This window comes from Nematolebias whitei, chromosome 3 (genome assembly GCF_014905685.2).
Source record: "Nematolebias whitei isolate Nwh7 chromosome 3, NemWhi1, whole genome shotgun sequence".
NCBI lineage: Eukaryota > Metazoa > Chordata > Actinopteri > Cyprinodontiformes > Rivulidae > Nematolebias > Nematolebias whitei.
The window spans coordinates 15,773,263-15,795,309 of NC_056500.1; the positions used below are offsets into that span (position 1 = coordinate 15,773,263).

General features: G+C 38.6%; 1 protein-coding gene across 1 annotated transcript in view; it reads left to right on the top strand.

The window, feature by feature from the left end:
* The window catches only part of ptprsa (protein tyrosine phosphatase receptor type Sa), a 198,093-nt gene extending 176,217 nt beyond the window's left edge, over window positions 1-21,876 (top strand). Inside the window, exons 28-35 of the mRNA XM_037698034.1 lie at window positions 2,188-2,342; window positions 4,542-4,827; window positions 10,436-10,614; window positions 10,784-10,910; window positions 10,993-11,118; window positions 16,175-16,329; window positions 19,491-19,626; window positions 19,758-21,876. Of these exons, the coding sequence (XP_037553962.1) occupies window positions 2,188-2,342; window positions 4,542-4,827; window positions 10,436-10,614; window positions 10,784-10,910; window positions 10,993-11,118; window positions 16,175-16,329; window positions 19,491-19,626; window positions 19,758-19,826 (1,233 nt within the window). The 3' untranslated portion in view covers window positions 19,827-21,876. The remainder of the gene's footprint in view (window positions 1-2,187; window positions 2,343-4,541; window positions 4,828-10,435; window positions 10,615-10,783; window positions 10,911-10,992; window positions 11,119-16,174; window positions 16,330-19,490; window positions 19,627-19,757) is intronic.
* Window positions 21,877-22,047: the final 171 nt, after the last annotated feature.

Sequence of the window (22,047 nt, forward strand, 5' to 3'; positions counted from 1 at the left end):
ACCTGGATTATTGAGCATGAACTTTGATGTTTTGAATCACAGAAACCATCTTTTCACCAACAAACTGGTTGGTTCACTATAGAAGTGTGCTGCTTGTAGAACTAACCAATTTGCTGGTGATAAGATGGTTTCTGGGGCCTGCCCTCTTCCCCGTCGACTCCTCTGAGGCAGCCATAGCCAAAGTGGTTCTGGAAAGCCTTTAGATATTCTTTTTTGTCCAAGCAGTATCCAATCACCCTTTCAAGGACAAATAGGATTGTCTGTAAAGGTATCTAATTTTGCATTACAGGATACAACAGTTTTAATGTTCATTGCCTGCAAAGAGAAAAGAGGCATCTCCGGGTGTATCTTGGTAAAACAATTCAAAGTTCACACAGGCGACATAAAAAGAGGCTTTAAAGCTGGGCCGTTTTCCATTCAGTGCAAATTCAAACCGAAGAATAACTTGTTGTTTCTATTGTCTCTCCAATCCACTCCCCCATTTTACCTTGTTTAGCTCTGTCTCTCCTCAATAGATCATCTGTTTATGTGCATCTGCCAAATTGGAGCACTTAGGTAAAGTGAGCAGAAGCGAAACTCAATATACATAATTGGCAGACTGCTCTCATGCTTCTGTGTTTTAGCACAAAGACCGTCACAGAGCGCGCACGCAAATTCAAACACAAGCACATGCATTTACTCGCTCGTGTTCAGCTGAAACATGATGCTGTACACAAATAGGCACTCACGGTCGAGAACAACGCACGGACATGCACTGACATGCACACAGAGAGGGGGAAGAAACAAAAAGAAGCACTACATGTTGGCTCTATTTCACACATGCATCTTGTAATATTCTGAAGTCAAGGGTGGATTAAAAATGATCAAGTTGTTTCTCTTCACCATATAGCACCAGATACAGTAATAGCACTGCTGACTTTTAAACTGGATTGCCAGTAAAACAATGAACGTCCAGCTGAGCCAGTGGTGGTAAAGATAGAAACACATCAGCAGCCATAAAGCTTGAAGGTTGACATTCAAGCCCATTTTCATTCTGCAGCTCTGAGACTCTATTAAACCCACCGGTACAGTTATTTCCTGTCTGTCCTCTCCTTCTTTGCAATGCAGAGCTGTTGCTGTGATTTCTCACTCAGTGGTTCCCACTTTACTGGATTTATTGTAATATATAAGGGAGCAGAAGCAGGAAAAACACAGCAGCTGTGCACACACTGCATCTTCAAAGCAGCTGCTGGGGTGCCCACCTACTGTATACGGTTATCCTACAGTGATGCAGAATTGTATCTGCTGACAAATCCTTTAGAAAAGAAAATTCATTCTCAAGAAGAAAAAAAAAAAATTGCAGCAAGAAGTGAGTCCTGCTCGTGCAGCCTATCTCAGCTGCAGAAACACAGAATGTCAAGAGCAAAAAATAAATAAAGGAACTAGGTCAGTTTGCTTTTAATTACCACGCTCATTTATTCATTTATTCAGCAAGGAAAATTTTCCTTTCGTCAGGAAAAGCAGAAGCGCTGCAAAGAAAAAGCAAACAGTCCCTCTATTAAAGGATCTTATGAAAGTAAAGAGAGGACTGGAGGATGGAAACGATCTTAGGGTTATTTCATTTTCTCTCGTTTTCCTTCTACTGCAAAAAATAAAAATAAATAAATAAAAATCACCTTTCTCTGGATCCCATCATGCAGTTCTGATAATTAAAGTGTTGATTTTAAGATGCAAGCTCACTGTTAGTGGCAGCTATGTAAAGATGCGGTCTGTTTAAGATAATGATGACATCATAAACAACACTGCACCTAAATCTTTTTTAGACAGAGCAAAGCTGCAGAGCTTTTAGTCATTAACGTTACAAAAGCTTTTAATTGGAAATAATTCACAATGAATGACAAAAAACATGAATGTTTCTTCAAAATGATGAGTAAAATTTTGATAGACATTAGCAACACATTGAACTAGCATTATTTCAATTCAAAATTAACTTTTTCCTAATGAATATTATTAATTATTAGGTCTAATTTGTAAAAGTATGTCTTTCGCATTGACCAGCTGAGGTTAAGCTTTAAGTTCTCAGTAAAATGAAAACACTGTTTAGGGCTTTTTTTTAAATGAAATACACTTAAAGCAGGTATTTATAGATCAGCCACTTTTACTTTAAAGGTCATACCTCACTGCCATATCTAACATCTTTCTTTCCAGAACGGCTCGAGCGAGAAGCGGGAGGTTCGTCAGTTCCAGTTCACGGCGTGGCCTGACCACGGTGTGCCGGAGTACCCGACCCCATTCCTAGCCTTCCTCCGGAGGGTGAAGACTTGTAACCCGCCTGATGCCGGACCAATCATTGCTCATTGCAGGTCAGTACTCTTTTTAGGCTATTAGAGCTCTTCAGAACGTATTTTGATTTGCTCTCCAAACGAGATAACTGCTTTATGGAAATTTTAAATTGCTCTTGCACCTGCGGGGTATGATCTAACGACTATATATATATATATATATATATATATATATATATATATATATAATTATTTCTGTTTCTTTTATGTTCAAAAGGCAGACAGTGTGACAGCTCCCTACCTCTTGTACATTCTATAAAACATTACATAACAGACTTCATAGAGCACACACTCTCTTATGTCACCAGTCTTTTCTTTTGATTTTGGGTTCATCATTCTTCTCTCTGTGGCATCCTTTTAACTGTTGTCATTCTTCCTACCATTTTTTTTTTTGCTGTCAAATGTCACAGTAATCCCTCCCCACCTTTCCTGCCTCTCCATTTTTCCTCTCCATCTCCTCCTCCTTATGCAAGCTGTAGCTCTCAAATGGCTTATTTAAATTGAAAACCTTCTCTTTTTTTGTCAAGATAAGCAGACATGAGTGAGTCATAAGCACCACACAATAATTCAGAAGTTTGACATGTTGCCTTGCTGAGTCTCCATCACACTGCTAATGTTGTTCCATTTGTCATTTTTATTCCTTTCTTTTTTTGTTCCAAACGATCACAGTATCTCCCGGATTTCTCATGACCTCTGTTATTTAAACTATAACTAAAAATATATATAAACTTGCATGGATATACAGTTCTGGTCTTAAAATTAGAATTTCATGAAAAAGTTGATTTATTTCAGTAATTCCATTCAAAAAAGTGAAACTTGTATAATATATTCATTCATTGCACACAGACTGATACTGTATTTCTAATGTTTAATTATTTTAATGTTGATGATTATAACTGACAACTAATGAAAACCCCAAATTCAACATCTCAGAAAATTACAATATTGTGAAAAGGTTAAATATTTAAAGGCACCTGGTGCCACACTCTAATCAGCAAATTAACTCAAAACACTTGCAAAGGCCTTTAAATGGTCTTTCAGTCTTGTTCTGTAGGCTACACAATCATGGGGAAGACTGCTGACTTGACAGTTGTCCGAAAGATGATCATTGACACCTTGCACATGGAGAGCAAGACACAAAAAGGTCTTTGCTAAAGAAGCTGGCTATTCACAGAGCTCTGTGTCCAATCACATTAATAGAGGCGAAGGGAAGGAAATGATGTGGTAGGAAAAAAAAAGTATACAAGCAATAGGGATATCCACACCCTGGAGAGGATTGTGAAACAAAACCCATTCCAAAATGTGGGGGATATTCACAAAGAATGGACTGCAGCTGGAGTCAGTGCTTCAAGAACCACCATGCACAGATGTATGCAAGACATGGGTTTCAGCTGTCACAAACCTTGTGTCAAGCTACTCTTGAACAAGAGACAGCGTCAGAAGCGTCGAGCTCGGGCTAAAGACTAAAAGGATGGGACTGCTGCTGAGTTGTCCAAAGTTATGTTCTCTGATGAAAGTAAATTTGGCATTTTCTTTGGAAATCAAGGTCCCAGAGTCTGGAGGAAGCGAGGAGAGGAACAGAATCCACATTGCTTGAGGTCCAGTGTCAAGTTTCCAGTCAGTGATTGTTTGGGATGCCATGTCATCTGCTAGTGTTGGTCCACTGTGTTTTCTGTGGTCCAAGGACAACGTAGCCATCTACCAGGAAGTTTTAGAGCACTTCATGCTTCCTGCTGCTGATCAACTTTATGGAGATGCAGATTTCATTTTCCAACAGGGATTGGTACCTGCACACAGTGCCAAAGCTACCAGTACCTAAGGATTGAGTGCTGCTGTACATGCTCATACTTCTCATGTTCATACTTTTCAGTTGGCCAACATTTCTAAAAATCTTTTTTTTTAAATTGGTCTTAAGTAATATTCTAATTTTCTGAGAAACTGAATTTGGGGCTTTCATTAGTTGTCAGTTATAATCATCATCATTAAAATAAATAAACATTTGAAAAATATCAGTCTGTGTGTAATGAATGAATATAAAATACAAGTTTCACATTTTGAATGGAATTACTGAAATAAAATCAGCTTTTTCATGATAGTCTAATCTTATGACCAGCACTTATATAGACTTAACTGTATAAAGTAAATATTTGGCACCATAACACAATGAGAGTATTAAACAATAGAAATAAGAACAAAGACTGATTTCGCTTTACGTTTCAGTGCTGGTGTTGGCCGAACAGGCTGCTTTATAGTAATCGACGCCATGCTTGAGCGCATCAAGCACGAGAAGACGGTGGACATTTATGGCCATGTGACGCTGATGCGCTCGCAGCGGAACTACATGGTGCAGACAGAGGACCAGTACAGCTTCATTCACGATGCACTGCTGGAGGCGGTGGCCTGCGGGAACACTGAAGTGGCCGCCCGCAGCCTCTACTCCTACATCCAGAAGCTGGCCCAGGTGGAGAGCGGCGAGCACGTCACTGGGATGGAGCTAGAGTTCAAGGTACAGAAATGGACAATTTTTACACTGAATTCATGCGGTTATTCCCCTTTTTTAATAAAAAAATTACTTTTAAGCTTTACCCTTAAAACGCTGGGACACCTTGTTTATAGATTCTCTGCGTCTGTGAGTCACCTGACAAAAAGAGCTGACCTGTCTTTGTTTGAGACTAATGACTCAAATCAATAGAGCAACATTAGGTTTGTGTCACCCTAAAAGCTTTCTTAAAAAGCCTGGCTTCCCTTTTTTTCTCTCCAAAAAGTCATTTTGGCTGCAAATTCATTTATTTTTTTTTTTGTTATTTGCTGTGAGTTTAATTATTACACAGTCACTGGAGTAATCATGAATGTAGTACTCCCTACCACCTTGTGCATATTTGTCTTTTTTTTATATATATATTTGTGTATTTTGATCCTTTTTTTTATTATTTCATATGCATTTTTTTCTGTATAATTAGAATATGCTACTGGATGCCTTGAATTCCCCCCTGGGATTAATAAATTATCTATCTATCCCTCCATCCATCTAGCTATCCCTCTATACATCAATCCATCTATCCCTCCATCCATCCATAACAACAACAACAACAACAACAACAACAACAACAACAACAACAACAACACATTTTATTTGTATAGTGCTTTTCTAAATACTCAAAGACTCTTAAATCCATCCATCCATCCATCCATAAACTTAATTTAGCTATTTTACCAATCTAACCATATTTTTTGACAATTAACTTGGTTTTAGGCAAGTAGTGTTGACACTAAAATGTAAGATTAGAGAACAGTTCACAGCTAAACCTGGGAGAATGCATTCTAATAAAGTGATGCTGCACTCAAGAGCTAAACTCTCTCAAGGAAACTTTACTTGGAGTCAGACAATGGCTCAGACAAAAGCACATAATCTCATGGAGTTTGCCTTTTAATATAGAGACCTTCCTCTTGAAGATGCAATCCCTTTCAGCCCCAGATAGCAAGAACTTCAATTGAACTTCTTTTATTTGCATTTGCAGCAGCTTGTCAGTTTGTAGTTAGTAAAATTATAGACGCAACAACAAAAAACATTTAATTTACTGAATTAAATTTACTCACTTGAATTCTCAGGCTAAATATATATTAAATGAAATGTGCTTTTTCTAAAACTAAAAAAAATTAAAAATAGTTTTTTTTTAACCAATACTGATATTTTGTGGGAATTTGGACCAATACAAACAAGTAAACTGGGTTATTTTCTACATGGTTAAGAGGAAGGACTTGCATCTGCATTGAGGTCATAGAAACGCAGAAACTCATGACAAAGCAGGGCGTGAGGATAAACAATAAGGTATGTAGATATCCACCATGTATCTCAACAATCTTACAGTTAAGAACTCACCTCAGTCTGTGCTGCAGCCACTATCTGCTGACCTTGGACTGCATGCATTCTCATTTTCAAATCATCCGTCATCTTCACATCGCCATTTATCAGTGCAGCCTTCCTGCCAGCAAACAATAATATTGCTGGTGTGTTTCAACCTTGTTTTTTTGTTGTCGTTTTGTTTTTACTCTGGCACACACTCAAGTGAAGGAATACAGCGCAATTTGTAATGGGAGCAATGCTGAACTGGTGTCAGGATCCAAACTGGGATTAATAATGTTGGCATTACAGTCAAGACAGAAAGAGGAAGTTAGTGTGAAGAAGGCTAGGAGAGCTAAGTAATTAATCCTTGATTATGAAAAATAGAGGTAAGTGTAGCTAATGAGCGATGAAGCACTGCTATGCTAACTTGGACGCTAGGTGATTCCACAGAAAAGTGCATGATGGGAATCAGTTGGAAGATATTTTGGCTTTTGTGCTGAATGCAGCGTGCCGTAGAGTGAAGCCATGACTGGAAGAACTCACAAGTTGAGCAGAGAGAATAATTCCACTAGAAGGATTTGTGGTGAAGCTGTCAGGCAATCACTTTGTTGTATGCTGTATGTGCATGAATAACAAGTGTAATCACCAAACTATTTATGCACAAAACCCACTCGCAGAAACTATTCAGCAGAGTTTAGAACATGAATTACAACACAAACAGAAAGACGCTAGCAGGCTGCTGGGATCCATTTCTAATTAAACAGCACAGGAACTGTTTGGAATTCACCCGTTGAGTTTTAATTTGGATCCAAATGCAAACAGGAAGACAAAGATTCTGCTATTTGAGTTTTACCAGAACTGATGCTGGCAATTCCCAACAAGTTTACAACATAATCCTCCTTAACACAACCCAGAACACAATGCAGAAAAGAAAACTAGGTTTGTAAAATTCTAATGAGAGATGTGTAATAAATGCCATACATAATCCAGTATATTTGAGTATAGCTGTAAAAATTTGCATACTTCAAATTGAATTTTTGGAAGGCGAGATCAAGAATTTTATTACCTCCTGAGAATTTCTACTTTAATCGGGGATTGTTTGATTTTTATTGTTTGGGTTTTCTATGGGGCAGCACGGTGGCGCAACTGGTAGAGCTGCTGCCTCTCAGTGAGCAGGTCCCTGGTTCAAACCCCGGTCCAGGGGCCTTTCTGGGTGGAGTTTGCATGTTCTCTCCGTGCATGCGTGGGTTTTCTCCGGGTACTCCGGTTTCCTCCCACATACCAAAAACATGCATGTTAGGCTGAATGGTAACTCTAAATTGTCCCTAGGTGTGAGTGAGAGAGTGAATGGTTGTTTGTCTCGTTTGTCTCTATGTGGCCCTGTGATGGACTTGCGACCCATCCAGGGTGTACCCCGCCCCTCGCACAGTGATTGCTGGACATGGGCACCAGCGACCCCCGTGACCCAAAATGGAATAAGCGGGTAAAGATAATGGATGGATGGATGGATGGGTTTTCTATGTCAATTTATTTTATATCTTATATTTGACTTGATTTTTTTGATACCAACATACTTAAAACTAAGGGTGCACCGATCAATCGGCCGGATGATTTATCGGTCAAGATTTCCTTAATTTTGGGAGATCAGCCGATACTTATGAGAAACTGATTTTACAGATTTTTTTGTAGTTTTAACAACAATTGTCTAAACTTCTTTTATATTTCAGAGCACTACCTCATAGTTAAAACAAGTTTGTATTGTTTCTAGGATATTGTTCAAGGGTATGTTTTTCAATAAAATAAGATTGGAAAATTGAAGGTGCATTGTGTAACACCTGACAGTGTCGCTTATAAAACAAAATCAGCATTGGCCAAAATCGGAATCGGCAGGTCAGACTTTTTAGAGTTGGGTGATCAGCCAGAAAACTGCAATCGGTGCACCCCAACCTAGAACATGAGCCCAAACCATGACAGAAAGATGTTTTTTTGTGACTGTGTACAACAGATTTTCTCTGCATCTCCCTTTGTTAATTGCAGCCAACATGTTCTTTGTTACTTCATCAGCTCACATGACTTGTAACCTGTGATAATTCATCAGGTTTGTTCAGATTCTGTCTCTGAATATCATGGTGGGGGATGCAGGAATGGTTTGATTCTCATGGTGGTTAATTTTACTCAACTGTCTGCACACAAAGTGCACTACCATTTCAAAGTCTGTTAAATTTTGTGAATGGGAGTTTAATTTGCCCTTCAAGCAATCCTATAACTATTTCTCCTGGAAAGATTTCTCCGTTTTCCAGAACTCAACTTGACTTTTAGAATTTCTGCACAAAAAAAAATAATAATAATAATAACTGAGTTACAAACTAATAAAATGTATTGTTGAGAATCTTTGGGTATCATCTTATAACCATTCATAGGCATACATTATTTTAGGTTTTGCAGTTGCTGACTGTCTTTTCTTCGTTTTAAGAGTCATGTCTAATTCTTAGAAAATCACCCTGACAGGCCTTTAATGATCACAATTAAAAAGTCCTAACAAGCTAAAGTCAAATAAATTGGTGAAAGTTGTCAGAGAACTTAAAACTTTTGTACTTTTGAAGTGTTGTTCTTTTGTTCTAGTTGAAAATAAGTTTTTAAGCACATCAAAGTTCATCCTCAATAATCCAGGTAGAAAATCCAACAAAGTTCAGTCAGGTCATCTGGATGGTTTCTTTTGTTGTTGAGACGTTTCATCCTTCATCCAAAGGACTTCATCAGTCCAAGGAGCCACAACACTTGAACCACTTTGGCTATGGCTGCCTCAGAGAAGTCGACAGGGGAGAGGGTGGGCCCCAGAAACCATCTTATTACCAGCAAACTTGTTTGTCCACTATGTGGGTTTGCTACTTCTGGGACTCAGTTTGTTGTGGCTCCTCGGACTGATGAAGTCCTTTGGATGAAGGATGAAATGTCTCAACAACAAAAGAAACAGCCCAGATGACCTGACTGAACTAAATTTGAGTTTTTAAGGAGTTGATCAAATACATTACCATCTTAAACCAACCAAGTGATGCTACAAATATAAGTAAAGCATAATATGATGGTGCATCATCCCTCACTCGTTTAGCCCACCATCCAGCTGACCAAACATACTGTACTGTTAAAGGGAAGAAACTGGCAGTCCTGACTAGAAAGTATCAAGCCTTGCAGCTTGGCAGGCTCCCTGCACACTCTCTGGTGTTTGGTGTTGTAGCTGAGGCCCTCTTTAACAGCGCCAGATCTGCTCAAGCCTTTTCCAGGTGCTTATGTGTTAAACAGATCAAAAAGAAAACCATTGAAAGAAACAAAATCAAGTGAGGAGAAGGAAAATTCTGGATGAACCTCTGACCAAAAGGACAACTGTACAAATGTTTAAGAGCAAAAGCAAAGAATGAGAACAAAAACAATATTTAATAGTATTTGGTGCAGACGAGAGAAGATATTTGTGTATTTTGACAACCATGCAAAGTATAGAAACTGACAAAGCTGTGTATTATTTGATGCCTAACGAGCAAACACACACAACCCAAACTCAATGTTGAAGCACTGAAGTCTGTAAAATGTGATTGTTGAAACTGCTGACCCCCAGATCTCCCTTTGAGTTTGTAATGACAGTGGTGATGTTGCAGTATCGTGTTTTTGTTTTGATAACTGTACTGTGTCTCTGTGTGAGTTTCCCTGTTTTATGTGCACAGAACACGCTGCCATTATCAAAGGCACCAGTGACCCACTTTCAGGGGGTTTCTTTTTCATACAGATTTGATGCAGAGGCTTGTTAGTCAGTGTGCATGGCAATTTTTTTCCTCTTCTGACCCTGACGGACCTCATAATTTGCAAATGGAGGACCAACTTTTAGAATATGCTGCTTGTATTTTTGAATAAATAATATTGCTTTGAAGTTGTGCTGTTGTCACCTAAATATGAATAAGATCGGGTTCAGATTGGGCCTGCTTTGTTGTTTTCTTTTCTTGATATTCTGCACTTTTTTAATCCATCTAGCACCTGTTTCCATCACCCTCCTTCTCTGTTTTTATTTAATCATCCTCCACTGGTCTCTCTCCTCCATAACCTCATATCTTTTCTATTCTTTTTGGGAACTCTCTGTCCATTACCAGTTCCTTCGTTCTTCTTCCCACCTCGGTCCTTCCTTTTAAACACATTTCCCTCTCCTCTATATTGCTCCATCATTCTCTCATCAAGCCATTCTTCTTTTAAAGTAATAAACTGTCTCCCCATCGTTCCTCACCAGCGTTTGGCCAACTCCAAAGCCCATACATCACGCTTCATCAGTGCCAACCTTCCCTGCAACAAGTTTAAGAACCGGCTGGTCAACATCATGCCCTACGAGACCACACGTGTCTGCCTGCAGCCAATCAGAGGCCTGGAAGGCTCCGATTACATCAATGCCAGCTTCATTGATGGATACAGGTAGGAGAGATGTGACTGTAAGAAACATGAGTATAAGTTGTGTGAAAGTTTGGTTTTTGTGCCACCAAAAGGAAGTTTGTAATATTTAAAGTTTTGTGTGAACTTTGTCAGTTGTGTTTTAAATTAAACTTTTTTTTTTTTCTTTTTATTATGGCTCTATTATAAACAGGCAGCAGAAGGCTTACATCGCCACACAAGGGCCTCTAGCAGAGACGACAGAAGACTTCTGGAGAATGCTCTGGGAGAACAATTCCACTATTGTAGTCATGTTGACCAAACTTAGAGAAATGGGACGGGTAAGGCTTGAATTTTTGGTCAAGTTTCAGTCTGGCATTAAAACAAAAATGGTAAGATCTTCTGACCGAATTGTTCTCACAGGAAAAATGTCACCAGTACTGGCCAGCAGAGCGCTCCGCCAGGTATCAGTACTTTGTGGTGGATCCTATGGCTGAATACAACATGCCTCAGTACATCCTCCGGGAGTTCAAGGTCACAGATGCCAGAGTAAGACATTAAGTATTTTGGGTGTTATTTGTTGGTTTAAGTTGATGCAATAAATTAGCATTTTAAATGCCATGTTAAGCCTATTGCACTATCCCGTAAAACCTTTATTATATTGATGTTGCATCTCAGGTGGTTACTACAGCCAGCAGAGACAATAGGTTCTTGCTAGATGAGCTTTGCATGTGATGGTCCATCTGTAAAACTTCAAACTTCCTATTTTTTTTATTTATTTAAGTCAAATTACATAAACTGAAAGACATTTTGACTTTTGAGCAAATGCACCATGCACAAGTGGAGAACAGCTAAAAAAAAATGTATCTACGGTAATATGATTCTATTAAAAAAAGTTAATGCAACAATTTCATGTTTTTGGCATCTTAAATAAAAATGCCTGCAGTGACCAGTAATGTAGCAATTTGCATGTTTTCTAATGATTGTTCCAAAATTAAACAGGCTGAGAATAGTTTGGGTAAAAAATAATGACAACTTATTATTATTATTTCCCTCTTCAGACTTTATAATAATGCTTTAAGACTGTAATTTTCTTCTGTATTTAAGTTGATTCATATGAAGCCAGACTTTGCTGTAGCTTTAATAATAAGAGTCCATGACCAGAGTGACTTTTATTAAAGGTGACATGTATGAAACCTGTTTCACACCACCTGAATTATCTCTTTACCACAGGATCTTTTTTCCTTTGTTGCAATTAAATTTGACAACTTGAAACAGCAGAAGTGTAGCAAATAAAAGAAAATGTTTCTTTCTTTTCTTCCAAAAACTGCCTAACTTACTCAAAGTTTTACTCAAAATCGATGTGGCAGGTAGTTGCTGTATCATTAATTTGGTTGATATTTGAATAAGCCTATGCATTGTCTTGCATACACAAACTGGTAACAGTCTAAAATTTAAGAATGAGTCAGAATATCAGCAACATGTGCAGTCATTCATGTGCACAGGAACACTTTTCTTAAATACATAACCTGATGCAGTGTGTAATATGTCTCCAAACAGGCTCCCATAAGCACACACACACAAATGTGCACATGCTACAGGGCAATCTCAATGCTAACTTTGCATGCAGTGTCAGATATTGTACATTAACATGTATTCATGCAAGCAGTTTCCCCAACATAGCGTATTTTCTTAAGGACTGGTCAGCGTTTTACATTTTACAGCATTAAAGCAGGCTGAATCACCAAAGTGCTCACCAGCACCAACAAAAAGTCTAATCTTATCACATGTATGGAAACAAAGCGGAGAGATGCAGATGGTAGTGTAGCGTAGGGTTTAATATTGGGCTGTGCATGTGTGAGTGGTATATGTTTTACAAGCCCCAACTCCCTTTTACTGAGTGTGTGTGCAAGTAAAAAGTGTTTGTAAAGTTGGCTTTAACAGCAGGTACCGTCAATCAGATGCATGCTTGTGCTTTTGCACAAAACTGTCTGTGTTGTCACAAACGCCTGCACAGTAATAGCATAGACTTCATGCAGTAATGGCATAGACTCCACGCCTCAGCACTCACATCTACAGAGCCAGTCACGTATTTAATCACACAATTTGACACGCCGTGTGAGCCCCCAGGTTGTGTGTTAAATTTTCCTCTTTTTTTTTTTACATTTTCTTTTCCCTCCACATTTTCTTTGGCATGCTTGGTTTATTGTGTTGTTGTCTTTGCCCCTTTCTTTCATTTTTAATCCCCCCACTGAGGCTAAATGTTTTTGAGAGAAACAACAAAGACACCAATAGAAAGAAAACATATGTTGTGTCTTGGAACAGCAAAAGAAACATGATATGATTAACAAGAGGAGTCAGTACGTGCAGCTTGACTTATTAGAATCACGGTATTTGTCAAGTACAATAATGGAGAGGAGTGCATCTTGGTAGAAGCAAAGCAGAAACTTGTTTGCAATGGACAACTTGTAGGTACAGTCAATGCACAGATAGGCCTGTCGCGATAAACAATAAATCAATTAATCGCATGATAAATGAAAATTATCTACCTCGTTTTCATTTATCAGCTTTATTGTTTCTTCGTGTCTCTCTCTTTCTGAAGACACTGGATGACCAAAAGCTCCATTCTGGTGTTCTTCACTGACCCCTCCCTTTCTCTGTAAAATTCATTTTAACTATCCAAAATTGCATTTTTTTGGATTGTTAAAAAGTAGCTAAGCTGAGAAGCTAAGTTACGAGCTAAGCCAACAGGCTGACCTCGGGAAAAAAAACTCTGTCTTGTCAAAGCTCCAAAATTCATGGTTGAAACCCGTGGCTTCGTGTAAACGTTTTTCTCTGCAAAAAGAAGCTGAGAACTTGTTTGCCGATTTTTATTAAAAGCGTTGTGTGAAAAATGCTATGCTAAAGAGCTCAAACCAGACCGAGTGTCCGCCATTTTGAGAACCAAAGCGAGACAGCCCATGTCATGTCAAGGGGCCTCCCTCCCATTTTTCTTAAAGAGACACGCTGCTCGCTCCCTCACTATCCATCTTTCGGTTCAAACAGTGTTATACTGCCATCCAGTGGTTGAAAAAAAGGTACCACTTGCAAAATAAATAAACAATTCTTCTTAAATTTGTCAATAATTACTAATTATTGTCAACTTTCAAACAATATTATCGTTTATCGTAATAATTTCTGAGACAATCGCCCAGCAAAATTTGTTATTGTGACAGGCCTATGCACAGATTGGTTATATTTTCAAAAATGCATTAACTACATACTATAAAGTCACCGTACGGGTATCATTTGCATGTTTCCTGTTGGCAGTAGAAAGAATTTATTAGCTTATGCCAAAAATCCAGAAGGCTAAAGGGAGAATCTAAAGCAAGTACTTGTCTTCCTGAAAATATCTGATAATATTGGGCTCATTTTTGTTGCAGTCATGCAGCAATTTCTATGTTTTTAAAAATGAAAAACCTTAAAAACAGAAACAGGTCAAGATATGGAGTCACTTGCAGTATATGAAGGCTGGTTGTTATGAAATTTGTTTATTCTACTTTTTTATTTATGAAGTACTTTGTAAATGACTGTGCAAGAATATTTAAAATACCGTTTTTCTCAATGTAGATGTTTGAGTCAGATTCTAAAGAAACTAAACTACTCTTGACATTTTGTTTGCTTGTTTAGCTTTCGTCTTTGTCCTGCTAAAAAGCAGAAATACCAACATAAATGCTAAAATATTAATGTGACACCAGTAGGTAACAATAAAGACATAATAAGGATGCCCAGGACATTCTTGTAAGAGATTAATAATCTCAGTGGATTTATTTCCTGGTAAAATAAAAGGTTTAAATAAAAAAATAATAATCAGAATCAGAATTAGACTTTATTGTCATTGCACCGAAGTGCAACAAAATTACATTTCAGTACAGTCCGTCCGAGAGAAACAAACAGACATGGGGAGACAGAGGTGACTGAGGTTGCTGGTCTCGAGACGCGGCCCTTTTTTCAGATAAGGAAAAAGAAACACGAGGGGGAGTGTAGGTGTGAAAAAAGACAGTGTGAAAGTTACAAAAAAATGACCTAAGCACATAAAACAGCAACATACTGATGACATCATAAGCAGAGCTTCTTGTTCGCATGATATGTAGTGAGAGGCTCCGATAGGAATCACAAGGCAAAGCAGGAGGGAAGAGTGTCCATCCTCATCTAGAGCAAACAGAATGAAGTCTTAATTAAATATAAATGAACATTTAGATCAAGAGTAAAATTCTCTAATAACAACAGAAGCTTTTTCCCTCGGACACCATTACCCATTTCACTTCAGTGATAACCTTGTAGAGCAAATGGTCAAAATTTAATAGTGACAACAGCTAGAAGTTGAAAAAAAAACATAACTGCCTTCATTGTACAAAGCCATTGTTTGCACGAAATAAATGGGCTACTTGTTTCCTCACAATCTTCTTTCTTCAAGTATACAATAATACACAACTGTTTTTAAAAATTTCCACCTGGGAAAGAGTTTGTCAAAATCTCACTATTTCTCAACAAATGTGTCACTTACCTGTGTATTAGAGGTGCAAACACAAATAAATCTTCTGCAAATAACTACTGTATCTTAGTGTAGCCATCGCCCAAATGCACGTGCAGAATCTGTAATTATTTTACCACCTAAAACCAGCCCAGTTTACAGCTGACGATTTACCCGACAGTGCACTTCTGGTGCGATTTAAATGGAAGGAGGATGTGCGAGAATGACAGAAAATGTGAAGTGTAGTCTGTTGTGTGGAGAGGTGAGAAACAACTAGAGAAATGAACACCTGGTTGTCTTAATTACTGGTGGCTTCAAGCGGAGAGTCTGTGTGTGCAAAACTGCTTGTCTCGGCTGACTTTCTTGGCTAATTTGTTCTCCCTGTGACAACTTGAAAAGAAGTTTCGTTACAAGGACACAAGTATTGACTGTGCACTTGCAGACTGTATAATAAGCTCTCTGAAAACAAAGCAGATCTCTCCCCTTGTCCTCCATGCAACCCTGCTTTAGTGGGAGCATTTTTTAAAGAAATTTGAATTGCATGGAAAGCCATTTCTGCTGCCTCATCTATAAAGCTGCATTACAGGACATAGTATATGTTAAGTGTTGTTTTTTAGCTTGCATGTTGTTTTATTGCCCGATCTTTTCTCCTGCGATGTTCTTGCTTCTTACCGCCTTCGCTCTGCTCGTCTATCAAGCTGCCTTATTGATCGCAACGCAGGATTATCCTATTCAACACGGGCCTCTCGAAGAAGCCACTTGTCGCAGCAGATACACTATCGATTAGTTTACCAGAACCATATTTGTGACATATACACACACACATAAACACACAGTAGAGAAGAAAATGGAAAGAATCTGGTTGGAGGTTAATGAACTTCTTTTTTTCTCCCACGGAGCACGAGCGTATGACTTTAGCTTTATAAAATGTATATATATATATATATAAAGGGTCTTCTTCACTTTATACCAGTGCTGTGTTTAAGAACATGCAGTGTGTAAGTTGGTTTGGCTTTAAACACACCTTTAATTTCTGCACATTTCCTATAATCTCCATTCATTTTGTTTTTTTTCTTCTCCTGCCATTTACAGGATGGCCAGTCCAGGACAGTAAGACAGTTCCAGTTCACTGACTGGCCAGAACAAGGTGTGCCCAAATCCGGGGAGGGTTTCATCGATTTTATTGGCCAGGTCCATAAAACCAAGGAGCAGTTTGGACAGGATGGGCCTATCTCTGTCCACTGCAGGTAAGGTGTCTGCATGCCATGCTGCACATTAAACATTAAAAGAAGTGTGATTTAGCTTTGCTTCCAGCTGAGCTCCAAACACGGACTTTTCATCCCGAGAGATAAAAGACGAAGTATCAAGGCCAGATTAAATCACTTCTTCAGATGGTTATTGTTTGGCTGTGCAGTTCATCCTGAGGTGCAGCTCCAACTACATCACTAGACATAATTCCTCCTCCTTTTTTCTACTACCAGGAGTGCTACCTTTGCAATTCAACAGGCCCACCTCCTCCATATTTAATAATGCTCAGATGTGACTTGGCATTTGCAAAGAACAGACCCATACAATGATCAGGCCATTCTTTTGGTTTTATGATCACTTCATGAAGCTTTTTTTATGACTTTTAATGTAGCGTTCAAGGTCACTTACATCATTAACGACATTCTCACTGAAATTTGCAGAAATCTGTATTTGGCCATGTTCACCACTTGGACCTCAGATTCTTTATATTAATTAAACAGGATCCATCTGAGTAAGTAACTTTCTGTAGGGTTACAATAAACATTGTTCGTACTTTTGATTTTGCAGAACAGACAGAGCAAAGTGATGAAACTGGTATCCTAATAGAGACAACCAATTTTTCGATGAGCGTATACATGTCACATTAAAAAATCTTTTTCTTTCTCATAAAAATATAGGACTTATTTTGAACAGAGTGTTCCTTTTGCTCCACACACACACCTAGACACCATTACATCATCAGGCATGACATCAGCTCTTTGGTTTAAAAGAAATGAAAATGATGTTATTCGGTTAGAAAATGGCCCTCTGGGACTTGTAATGTGTGTAAGGGAAACTCCAATAAGACTGAGTTATTTTACCTTTCTATGAGGCTGTAATTGGAAGGAGGGGGAGCGGTCGTTCTGTGTGTGGTTTAGTTATTGCAGGACTGGAGTAACGGACAAAAGGACTTTCAGCCTGTTAAAAGGCAGAAAGTCACATGACCACTCTTTATACTGCAGCTTAATGAACAGTTTAGGGATTCTGAACACGTCTAAATGAACGTGGTTCAGTGTTTTGGAGACGTAAACACACTCCGAACCAATCAGATTTAGGCTCCCACGATTCAACCAAAAACTCTTTCCAAAAAATTAGTTTTTTTCTTGCGCTTTTTAAAAAAAATGAACGTAAGATTATCAACATACATGTTTATTGCTGTCGACTCGGCCACAGACAGGTGTCTGCAGGCCAATACGTCTTTTTTCAGAAAGATTTTCCTTTGAAGGAGTGATATTGATTGTTTTTATTCGTCAGTACAGCAGCCACCTCTTGGATTTTCTTTTTATTTCCCTCCTTTCCAAAGCTTTATCTCAAAGAGAAGAGCTTATGTTTTGCTTTTCTCTTACTCTTTCGTTTTCTATCACCAGAATTTCTCGTCTGTCATCTGCCTTTTCCCTAATCCATTTGGTCCCCCCCCCCCTCCCTATCCATCCATTCTCCTAGACCCCTTTTCTCTCCCTCCCCTTTCTCCTCCTCGTCTCTCTTCCTCGGCCTCTATCTAATATGCCCACATGCTTTTTGTCATTAATTGCATGATTACTTCCTGCGAATGGGGACATGAAATCCTCTCAGCCTGCAGTGGCTCGTCGAGCTTTAAGATTTGGATCGAAGGAGGTTGAAAAGGGAAAGAGGAGCTTGGAGTGAGTTTAAGAGCCCATGTGTCGAGCTGAGAGCGACTCCCAGGAAGCAGCTTTGGGTGGGCTAAGAGATAGCGCTGCGTGCTGGGGTGATAGTATGTTCTGCACGATTAGACTACAGTGTTTGTTATCATTGAAATTGAGTCAAACGATACAAGCTACCTTTGTCCTCCACATACACACAGGCAGTTGGTGGCACATATAAGCCAGAAGTGTCTGCCGCTATCAGTTTCGCTCCTCTTTCAACGAAGTGGCATCAGAGGCTGGAAAAAGCTCCAATAAATCTGTTGTCACATCAATTATTGTTCCATTGGTGATGTGGAAGTCATTTCACTGCAAAGCAGCTTAAAGAGGCAACTCTCAAGTATTGCACGATCCAAGTTAAGACTCAGACTTTATTTCTCAGAAGCAGCAGCAGCCTGAGGTTCTTTTTTTTTTTTTTTTGGCGCATGGAAGGAGGGGCTTAATAAGACTGGATGTTGTTTGTGTGTCAAAGTAATTTGGGATGCGTGCATACGTTTGTGTCCTTCAGGACAAAACTGCATGCACACGTGTAAGTAGATTCGCAGGGTTCTTGCATGCAAATTGTCTCCTTGCCGTCACCGTTCATGTTAACTTGCAGAGGAAATGTTTGGGCGTTGAACGCTGCTTCTTTTGCGATGTCAGAGCTGCCAATACAGAACATGCATTTTATAGAAGATGCTGGTGTAATACCCAGACATTGACCAATTAGGGTTTTCAATGGCTAATGCCAGAGACAGTTTTGGAATACCAATGAACGATTTATGCTTTGCTTGTTTGTTTGTTTTAACAATAAATATTAAAAAAAAAAACCTTTCATAGTCACACACATTCAACTTACTAAATTTTGGGTAAAATAAATAAATAAAAACAATTGCCTGTGATTCACTGATTTTGCCTGAGTTAGATATGAATCAGGACACGTTTCTGCTACATGCCCTGCGTTTTACTGAATGCATCCTGCATGCAGTTCAAAGCTAACAAAGTTTTCATATTTTGTTTCTAAAAGTAACATTTTATGTCATTTTCCTAGGTGAATAAAAAAAATATATTCTTTTAAAAAGTTAACCTATTCTTTTGAAGTCTACTCATGTTGTGCCAACAAAACACCCCTGCTGTGAAAGTGCCTTTCACAGCTGGGGTGTGATTGACAGCAGATATTGTGTGCTGCCCTAAAGATGTGCCTGCCTAATAACCGGCTCGGTATGCTCAGGTGTGACTGATGCCAGTATTCTTTAAAGTAGCAAAAATGTTGGTCTAATTAATTGTCCGACCTGTCAGTCAGTCTACCTGTGATCAAATCATGTCAAGTCTAATGTGGATTTTAAAATCGCTGTTTAGAACACAAGAAAAAGAAAATATCTTGGTACATAGAAAGTTGTTTTTCTGAATCCCATTCTTTGCGTTTGTGCTTCAGACATAAATAATATACGTATTGATTCGCAGTTTGCTTGTTTTTCTAGTGCTGGAGTAGGGAGGACAGGAGTCTTCATCACCCTCAGTATCGTCTTGGAGAGAATGCGCTACGAAGGTGTTGTTGATATCTTCCAAACAGTGAAGATGCTCCGGACGCAAAGGCCAGCTATGGTCCAGACTGAGGTCGGACATCACACAACTAAACTTTCTTCAGTTTCATTTCTCTTTAATTTGAAGTTTTCTAAAATCACTGTAGCAACTTTATTCTTTCATGTTATACATTTATGTTTTTTTTTTTTTTTATTATTCTGCAGGATGAGTACCAATTCTGCTATCACGCAGCACTGGAGTACTTAGGAAGCTTTGATCACTATGCAACGTAAAAAGCCATCTCTTCCCCCAGAATCCTGTTGCCCCACCTTCGCCCAACTCAACAGTTTCCTGAGCCATAGAAACTTTGAAATCTGAAACAGCAGCTGGTAATTCTGCCACTTCTCTAATTCAGACGCGCCAAACAGGATGCAGTAAAAAAAAAAAATAATTGTTAAAAACACCCAAAAACAAGCAGTTAAAGATTAATTCCAATTGCAACAAAAAGGACAATTTGCTCATAACTTTAATGAATAAAGATTTTCAGCAAGGAGTAACCAGAAGCTGTGGCTCAGTCTGTGGGGCGGGTCATCGGTCCAAGTGTCAGACTGCTTACCTTACCTCAAGTGTTTTAATGTGGAGGACGTTGTAAACATTCGTGGACGTTTCTCTTTTCAAAAATATCTTTGTGATACGGCAGTGAACAAGCAACAGGTAACGAAGGAAAAAGGAAGCAAAAAGCAAACAAAAAAAATCATCAAGAAGCAGATGGATGTAGCCAAGACTGGGAAATATGCTTGTTTTGGATGTGAAGAAAAAAAAAAAAGTATTTCTAACAACTATTTTTTGTGAGTGTTATTCAACAAAATGGCCAAATTGCAGCCACCTATGTAAACACAACTGGCTTTGCCCCAAATCATCGACGGAACAAGAACGCTCACATTTGGCAGTAAAAACAGCGACGTTCCACTTATATTATGCATAGCTCGTGCGGAAAGCTCAACAATTACAGTAAACATCAGTAAACTGCCTGTTAAGCCCGAAAAGTTTTAAACGGCCTTCCCAGTTGTTTTCAAATAGAACATATACAACTTGTTTGTTCTATGAACTGTGAACTTGCATTAAATCTGTATTCTAGGCCAGTTAACCAGAATAACGTTGAAAAGTATATTTACAGTGACGTTCATGTTTCAGTGAACTGATGAATCAAGACAGAAACATCTGTGGGAACAAAGCGTTGACTTGGTTTCTTGCTGGATGTTGGAAGTGAGAAATGGCAACGTTGTCCCGGGATCTTTATTTTATTTTTTTTTTACAATTCCTTCTCTTTGGAACCGCGGGGCGGCAGCATCAACATTCACCATCTGGTGGGGTAAAAGGCTTTGGAACAAACGGACAAACTAAACAAGGAACGCCACGAAGTCGAGGCTTTCTTTGTGTACAGTGACCAGTGCTCATCGTCTGTTTGGAGGACAAAACCTGTTATTGTTCTTTCTTATTTTCCCCATTTCTTTTCCGTTTAATCTTCTGTCAAAACCAAACATGCTGCTTCTCTCGTGTATGCTGTACATGTGACTCTTGAAGAAGAGGAAACTGATGGACAAAATACAAACAAATCCCAGCTCTGCTAACTCCTTGCTCCCAGGTGGGCATGACAGAAAGCGCATCCACACGACGTCATCGTTCACCGCTGCTTCTTCTTCTTTTGATTTCTTTTTTTTTTTGTATTTTTTTTTAATGAGCCTCCTCTATAATCATCTGTATCATTGTACAAGATGCTCGAAAGTGACAAAAGCCTTTTGCAATTACAGAATTGTACATTAATGTGGTTGATGAATTGGCCCCTGGTATCGCTGTATGTGTGTTTGATTAACAAAGTAGACACTTTGGTGTTTGGCCTCCATTTTCTAGATGACGTCTCTGTGGGCGAAGCTTCCAGAGCATGGAGCCATTTTGGATATTGATGCCATGGTGTGTTATCCAAGTGTGTTCGTTACTTGCACAACACGCAACACAAAGAATCAAATGCCCCCAAAGCAACTGCAGGTTGACACATTCATGCATACGTGTTTGATTTAAAGAAACTTTCAAACCGCCCCAAGTTTTCATTTTGAAGACAGCGCTTTGGTAAAGTGAGGATTCTGTGAAAGTTCATTGTGGATGTGCACAAAAACCAGAGCAATGGACATAACTGTGTGTGATCTTATTTCCAAAAGAGCCTTATTGTTATTGTAACATGGTGAAAACATGAAATAATGTTGTATTATGATGACCTATACTGCATTACATAGACTTTAACTTTCCGGGGTTTTTTTTTTTAGTTGGTTGTTTTTTTGTTTTTTTTAACAGAGATGTTTTTATCACTTTTTTTTTTTTTTTTTTTAATTAGCGGGAAAAGAGAAATGGTTGTCTGTTCATATTATGTTCAAAGACACATTCTATTTTTTCACTGTAGAAATGTTCAGTATAACAACATGTTTGCGTGAGTGTGATATATACATATATATATATGTA